Genomic DNA, 7,695 nt, shown 5'->3' with positions numbered 1-7,695 from the left:
AATGCATATTGCCAAGAGTTGAAACACAGCAGGCCAGCAAGATGTGAAAAGTGTGTGCATAAAGGCCTTTGAATTCACAGCTCTCAAAGACAGCTCTGGGACTCACAGCTAGACAGAGATGCTCCTGCTCACACCTCTGTCCAAAGCAGGGTAACACACCCTGCTGCAGGTGCTTGGCTTGGTCTCTGCAGGTCCAGGCAGATGCCAACCATGCTCTTCACAGCCTTCTCCCTTCCCCTGCCTGTCTCCCAAGGACAGTGGGCCTCAAGGATTGAAAGGATCACAGAGAGACAAAGGGGGACACTTGCACCTACCTCAGTGGCAGATCTTTGGCAAGCACTTACTTTCCTTAAGAAGCAAGGCCCTTTTCTGCAAAGGCATTTCCCCAAATGGGTAGCTTTCTCTGGGAACAACACACTCTTCAGAAGCCCTGACAAGGCTGAATTACTTCTGAACCTTTCAGAACAGGCACTCCAGCTCAAGCTCGTGTTCCCCCAAGTGTGTTTCCAGGTGGAGCTTCAGACGTGCAGCCCCAGGCCCCCTACAAACACAAGCTGCCTTCTGCCTCTGCACCTGCCCCAACTCCTGCCAGGGGTAATGGCAACAAAACCAGGCTGTTCCTGGCCAGAGCCCAGAGCCCTGCTCCTACAGAATGCTCTTGCCAGCACCTTCCAGGACTCTCTGCTGTGCACGCAGCACTTTTCATGCCCGCTCTCAACAAGCTTTGGCACACAGAGCATAACCTGGCTGGCTCTGCCATCAGCACTCCCCACACTCAGGCAAAGGAAGAAGCATCAGGGGCCGTTTTGCAGCCATGCCTGAGAGAGACTGGAAGGGTGCCCTCGCTCTGGTCTCGCTTGCTTGGCTTTCTGACTGGGTCTGAGACAGGGGCTGCAGTTCCTCACTTGCGGGGACCAGATCTGCACCCAGGATCCCGGCACTGCCTGACAGTGGTCTGGACACTGGCACAGTCACGCCTCGAGTCTCGGGCACTGTGCTGCTGCTTCATTTGCTCTTTGGCACACCCAAAGCTCCCTGTTAAATCCTGATGGTTTATGGTTCTGCTCTCTTCCTGACCCTGTGCAGAGATGGAGCATTGCTGTGCTTTCAGGAAGCTATTCTTGAAACCTTCCAGCATTCCAAGCTCCTTTGCCCTCTGTGGACGCTTGCCACGCTATGTCTCTCATCTGGGTTCAGAGCATACTCAGGTTTGCTCTTCTAAAACCCAGGGGCTTCAGGGTTCTCAGCAAGATCTTGAACTCCACAGTGTGAAACTGGACCTTCAGCACAGAGACCTTTCCAGTCTGATCTGCCCTCCATCCTCTGAGTCTGTGCACAAAACACGGCACAGAACAGAATGGCAGGAGAGGCCTGCGTGTCCCAGGACTCCGGATTTGAGCTGCTTCAGCTGCACAGAGGTGCAGTCAAAGTGAGGAAGCCAAACTTTATTAATGGAAGGTGAAGCAAAGGGGAGGAAAAAAAGGGGAACAAAAGGGATGGGCACAGTCTGAGGACTGGAGGGAGGGAGCAGTCCGAAGGGAGAAATAGTGGAGGGAAGAAGAGAGGATGGACAGTGTCTGAAGGCTGGAGGGAGAGAGCTATCTATAGGCAGGGAGAGGGCTGAAGCCACGCAACTTTCCCACGGACCCAGCTGTTCTAATCATCAGCTGTGCCTGAAGCTCCAGCTGGTCTCTTCTGGTCTCAAGGTAGCCTCATCATCCATAGGATCTGGAGGTTTTAAAGGGATGCTGGTTCTTCTGAGGCAGCAGATGAGCATGGTTCTGCAGCTCTTCCGTTGAATATCTCTTGAACTTGTCCTTTTGTCTGGGAAGGGCTGTCGCCTCGTCTCAGGGCTTGAAGGGCTGGAAGAGAGGAACAGAGCCACGGTCACAGCCCAGATCTGTGGGAATCCAAGGGAACCTTCCTGCTAGGGCCATCCCAGTCAGCTCTTGCCATGGCCACAAGACAGGAAGGGCCAAGAGGATCAACTGCAAGGTGCTGGCCACGAAACCCCCGCCGCATCCCTGAAATCTTTCTGTGCTCTGTGTGCGCCACCCCACGAATGCACACGGTGTGAAGCCCTCCCCAGCCGGGGCAGGGATTGCAGCTCCTCCTGACAGCCCCTGCTGACAGCCCGCTGCCCTCACTCACCTCTGCAGATCAGTGGCAGCTCCTGCTGCTCCCGCAAGATGCGCCCAGCGAGCCCTGGGAACACAGAGCCCGTCATGGCTCTGCCCGGCGGCACAGCTCCCTGCCCGTGGTGCTGCCAGCCCTGCGGCCACTCGCCCCGTGGCCCAGCAGGGCTCAGCCCGGGCCCTTGCCCAAGGGCATGGCTGCGGGAGGGTGGCAGCAGCCTAGAGGGCAGCCGGGGCTCCACGGCGCCAGGCCCGGATGGCAGAAGCTGCCGGGGCAGCAGCCGGGGCTGGGGCTGAGCTGCGCCAGGGCGAGGAGGGGAGGGAGCCCGGGCTCACCAATGAACCTGATGGCCGCCTCTCGCAGGGGCTCCTGAGGGCTCTGCAGATACGGCAGCGCCTGGCGCAGGTGCTCGAACGCTCGGCTCCTGTCCTCTGCCAGCTGCGGAGAGCGGCGGGAGGGAAGGCTCAGGGCGGGCTCTGCCCCTTTGCCCGGCGCTGCCCGCGCCCGGCCCCGGCCTCCCCTGCCCGCAGAGCCCTGAGGCGCGGCCAGCAGCCGCTGGGCCGGGCTCTGCAGGGGCACAGGGCCGGCTGCTGCCCGGGGAGCCGCGGTGCCAGCCCGCCCCACAGCCCCGCTGGGCCGGGGCTCCCAGGGCAGCCGGCTCGGGGCCGCAGGAGCGGGAGCACAGCCCATGCGGCCCCTGCGGGCAGCGCTGGGCAGGGCCACAGCTGCAGCCACACACAGTGAGCGCCGCGCTCAGGGGGCTCTCCCGGCTGAGGCTGGGCCTTCCAGGCTGTCCTTACCAGACACTTGGCGAATATCCACAGTTTCTCTGTCTTCACCAGTTGCATGAGATTCTTCTTGTTCAGGAATTTGGCTGCACAATGCAGCGTTTCCCGAGAGGCCTGGAGAGCAGCAGAGATGCGGAGATGGCACTGCAGTTCAGGGCACAGGACCCGCATCCCTGTGCCAAGGCCTGGGAGAGGCTGCAGCTCGCCAGGCACCAGAGCAGGAGGGAGCCGAGCCCCCTGCCAGGGAACCACCAGCAGGCCACGAGTCCTCACCTCTGCCACAGTCTGATTTTCATCATGGCAGTGGAATAAAAGTGGGAGTAGGCTCTGATACACAGTTGACTTAACGGGCTTTTTTCCCTCGTCTACTACCAATTCCATCACCTTGCAGAAGAGCTCAAGGGAGAGCAGCTGCACATGGCTGTTGTCCTGGAGGAAAGGAAAATCCGTCAGCACCAACTGCTCCAATCTCCCTGAACAATGGCCCAAATAATCCGCACAGGACAGAGTTTCTGGGCAGCATCCAGTGCCCATGGCTGGGGACACCGAGTCTTACATTGTCAAATAGCACCAGGAGTGCCTCGGCCAGCTTTGGTGCAGTGGTGCTGGATATCAGGATGTCATGGTTCTGGAGCATATTTGTGAACACACGGAGGGTCATACCAACCACCTCTCCATCTCCATCATGCAGCAGATCCAAAAGGTTTTGAGACAGGCTACACATTTTTCTGGCCTGTTGGGAACACAAGGCAGTGTTGTCAAGCCATGAACGGCTGCACCACCAGTACTGCCCTGGCACTGCAACCCCACCCTGCTGCCACAGATCCCAGAGGCCAAAGGCCTGTCCCAAAGAACTCAGGAAGGTGAGGCAAGAGAGCTGGGAGTGTCTGCCCCAGCTCCTGAAGCCCAGCCAGACCAACGAGCTGCTTTCCCCAGTGCAGTTTCAGCCGTTGCCCCCTTCTCACCATCGAGGGATCCTTGCTGAGCACCACAAGGCCTCTGAGTGCCAGACGACGCCTCTCCCTGCACTTGCTCTGCACGTATCTTGACATGATTTCAAGGATGCTGTCAGCACATTTAGTCAAACCCAAGCACTCCAGCACCTGGAAGGCACAGGGCAGTTACAGGGGACCTGGCAAGCAGGAGCCCGGAACTGCACAGGGCTGGGCCCAGACAGCAGCACAGGGCAAGGGCACTGTCCCAGGCAGCTGTGGCTGCAAGAGGACAGAGAGCTGGGAGGCAGCTCAGCAAGGCAGGCTCAGGCCATCAGGCTCACTTCCACAAGGAATGCCAGGAAAGGCAGATCCCAGCGTGGCTCCTCCCTGCTGAGCTGCACAAGCAGGCGGCGTGCAATCCCAAAACACAAGGAGAGGGAAACACGGCGCATCTCCCTGGCAGGGTGAAAAGGCACCAAGACATTAAGGTGGGCAGGCAAACCTCTCTCAGGACTGACTCACAGAGATCCAGTCTTTGCCCAGCATCCCTGGAGGTGATGTGGTCACTATGGGAGGCTGCCCCTTTAGGGCACCTCCTCTCCCAGCCTTTTCCAGTCTGCTTGACTGTCCCTTGGTGACAAGGACCCCTGGCCCATGACCACAGGGACTGTGTGGGGCACCCCAGGAACAGAGCACAAATGTTGGGGGCAGAGGGGAAATGGGGGGTCTCACCTGGCCAGCAGACCTGCTGCATAGTGCTGGGTGTCAGCACACAGCAGAGTGTCCCAGCCACGCTTGCGCTCGATTGCCATCACCTCAGGCTCATACTGCAGACAGAAGAGCAGAGCCTTCATGGCCTGCACTGCAAACCTGTGTGCAGAGCAAAGTCCAGGTCACACTGGGAGCACTGGTGCTGGCCAGAAGGCCATGGGAAGGACAGGAGGACTGGAACCTGTTGGGCTTGCTGGGAAGGCAGTGCTGCTCCTGGCACGCTCTCCAGAAGTTCTCGACTTCCTCTGGCATCTGCTGCTGTGTGCTGATGACAACGTGGAAGAGCAGAGCCACAAAGAGGCGGGAGGAATAAAGGATCATTGCCTTGTGGCACTGAGGCACAATCAGCCAGACGACCAGAGTTGCCTGCAAAAGAAGCAGCCCAAGACAGCGCTCAGTGCTGAGGTGTCTGTGGGGCAGGGCCCGTGGGGAGAGGCAGGAGGAGCAGCGGGCCTGGTGCCCTCTGAGCCTGTCCCTAGCCCACATTTCAGCTCAGTGCCTGAGGCACGGAGAGGATGGAGAAGTGCTGGAGAGGTGATGGGGCAGCAAGCAGAGGCCAGTTCCAGAAACTCACAGCCAGGGCAAAAACGTCTTTGTTGTCCCCATCAGAGGTGCATGTGCTGTGCACAGGCCAATCCTCCATCACACAGAGCAGAGTTGGCAGCACCTTCTCCACTGTTGGTCCTGACGAGCCTATGGCTCTCCACATGCTTGCAGCAGCTCTGTGGGATCAGAGCTCTGTGTCAGGGGGGGTCTCAGTCCGTGGGGCCCAGGTGACAGAGCCCTGGTGCCCTGAGGATCAGGGAGGGAAACAGAGCTCAGGAAACAGAGGGGACCTGAGGGCCCCGAACCTCTCTGCTTGTCTGGCAGAGCCCATTGGACAGGCTGTACAGGGTGGTGGCCCTAAAGGCTGGTGAGCCCTGAGCTCTCTCAAGGCACATGGGTCCCGTACCTGTCACATGTTGGGGCACAGCGCAGGAGGGTCAGCACCACGTCAGCAGGGTGTTCTCCAGCCAGCCTCCGAATGTCAGTGCGCAGTCTGGCATCCACAGTGACGTGGGACTCGAGACTTTGGTGAATGCTTTTCACCATGGCCGGCACCTGGAGGGAGTGGGGAAGACTTGGAGCGCTGTCCATGGGAGCAACTCCCCAGCTTCCTCCAAGAAGTGCTTCTGTTCCTGTCACACTGTGCTGGCCTCAAAGATTGTGGGGTCTCAGAGACCATGCCATGTGTCGGGACCCAATCCTGTGAGCCCTCCAGTTCTGCCACAGGCTGCTTACATGCTGCTGAGTAGAAACACAAGGGTTCTTGAAATAGTTCAGGATGAGTTCCTGGCTCAGACTGGGAGTGGGAGTGGTGTCAGTATTTGCAATGCCCAGAGGCTCTCTGGTGTCTGCGTTTGTAATGGCCACGTCCTCAGTCACTGCTATGTCAGCCATTGCCCTGTCATCATCATCATTTCTTTCTGTGTCAGAGTCATCTGAGTGCTCAGGAAAATCCAGGCTGACATCAGGCTCTTCCTGGAGCTCAGTCAGCCTGGAGTCAGGCTTGGCTGTGCTGCGTGTGGCTGGGGTGCTGGTCTTTCTGCGCCGAATGCGTAGGAGCCTTTGGAACATCTGCAGGAGAACAAAGGACCGGAAAGAGAGGCAAGTTCCATGCAATGCTCCAAGGGCTGTGCTGGGCTGAGCAGTGACAGCAGGGCCAGCCCAGGTGGGGATGGCTGCAGGTACCTTCACTGTTCTGCAGAATTGTCCACAGGCAGGGTCTGGCTCTTGTGACCGGTCCACAGCTGCACCTGGCAAAGAGCAAGCACAGCCAGAGCTGAGGGGCTGCGGGAGAGGCCGGAGAACAGAGCCCAGCCCTGCGCTCCCCAGAATGGGACAGCCTGGGGACGCCCCAGGGGATGGAGCACGGCCGCTGCGGGGTGTCTGCCCGGCCCCTCTTCTGTCCTGTGCCTGGGCATGTCCACAGGGGATGGGATGGGATGGGATGGGATGGGATGGGATGGGATGGGATGGGATGGGATGGGATGGGATGGGATGGGATGGGATGGGATGGGATGGGATGGGATGGGGACAAGCTGCCAGCAGCCATCAGTCCTGTGGCCCAGCTATGCCACTCACCATCTTGTATTGGCTGAAGCAGGTCCAGATTTCCAGGCTGTTGTGCTGGGGAAACTTCAGGGTTTTTCTTTTTTTTCCCTTTGAAAACATTGAACAGACTGAGAACTCTGCCTGCCATGGCAGAATCTGGCCTTGAGGGCACCTAGTAGAGAGGTGCCTCAGGAAAGCTGAGAGGCAACAAGTCGTGCAGTTGTGCCTTGAAGACACCCACGACAGAGAAGCCTCAGAAAGGCTGCAGGATGGCAAGTCCTGCACTCTGGTCCTGAGGGCTCCTGCCACAAGGACAGGAGACTCCTCGTAAACGATTCAGGTCACCAAATCCACGACTACACCTGCCGCGAGTGCACCTGCAAAAGAAAATCCTCGGGAAGGCCACAGGACACGAAGTCCCACAGTCTTGCCACGAGGTCACCTGCAGGAATAAGGCCTTGGAAGTGCTCCGGGTCAGACAGAGTGAGTGTGCTGTGCGGGGGCTCCTCACGGCACTGCTCCGGTGCGTCCTGTCCCGGCGCGGGCTCCAAGCACTGTGGCGTCGACCAGTCGCCGCCAGCTCCTGAGTCACCACACGTCACAAAGGGTCCTTGGACACCATTCCGTGACACGGTGACCATGCTGCACCGTGTCACAAAGGGCCCTTGCACACACTGCCACTGGCCCTGGGGCCACCCTCAGCCCACCCAAAGTGGCCCAGGTTGGAAGGAATCCCTTGGCCCAAGTGTCTAAGACAGCGTGACAGGAATGTTAGGAATTGCTCAAACCATCAGTGAACACTGTCCTGCTCTGTGGGCTCAAGGCATTTAAGAATCCTCAATCCAGGAAACCTTTCCTTCCCAATTGCTCAACTCAAGTAGTTTCAAAAAGTTGCTAACTTTCCAAATTAATTGTCATAGTCTGAGAATGTGATAGATTTAGAAGTTTGCATCCCATCTCAAAGCAGCAGT

The 7,695-nt window shown here is 58.4% G+C and overlaps 1 protein-coding gene across 2 annotated transcripts; it reads right to left on the bottom strand.

The window, feature by feature from the left end:
- Positions 1-1,459: 1,459 nt before the first annotated feature.
- Positions 1,460-4,428, bottom strand: LOC306816272 (engulfment and cell motility protein 3-like). Of its 2 annotated transcripts, XM_079332736.1 has the most exons (7): positions 4,201-4,428; positions 3,890-4,027; positions 3,481-3,657; positions 3,198-3,353; positions 2,937-3,038; positions 2,472-2,574; positions 1,460-1,862 (listed from the first exon to the last, which is right to left on the bottom strand). In XM_079332736.1, exons 1-7 carry the CDS (start codon positions 4,309-4,311, stop codon positions 1,738-1,740), a joined length of 912 nt encoding a protein of 303 aa, XP_079188862.1. In that variant the 5' UTR covers positions 4,312-4,428; the 3' UTR covers positions 1,460-1,737. The 2 variants fall into 2 exon arrangements, with proteins under 2 accessions (XP_079188862.1, XP_079188863.1); XM_079332737.1 differs by lacking the exon at positions 2,472-2,574 and having other exon boundaries at positions 1,732-1,862.
- Positions 4,429-7,695: the final 3,267 nt, after the last annotated feature.

Source organism: Erithacus rubecula, assembly GCF_903797595.1.
Source record: "Erithacus rubecula genome assembly, contig: scaffold_482_arrow_ctg1, whole genome shotgun sequence".
Lineage (NCBI taxonomy): Eukaryota > Metazoa > Chordata > Aves > Passeriformes > Muscicapidae > Erithacus > Erithacus rubecula.
The sequence above is the reverse complement of the archived record's forward strand: the minus strand, read 5'-3'. Positions and strand labels throughout refer to the sequence as shown.

Coding starts and splice junctions, on each gene's coding strand:
- LOC306816272 (XM_079332736.1), bottom strand. CDS start 4,311: ATGCGCCGTGTTTCCCTCTCCTTGTGTTTTGGGATTGCACGCCGCCTG. Junction 3,658..3,889: donor TCAGCAAGGATCCCTCGATG/GTGAGAAGGGGG, acceptor TGTTCCCAACAG/GCCAGAAAAATGTGTAGCCT. Junction 3,039..3,197: donor AAAATCAGACTGTGGCAGAG/GTGAGGACTCGT, acceptor GCTGCTCTCCAG/GCCTCTCGGGAAACGCTGCA.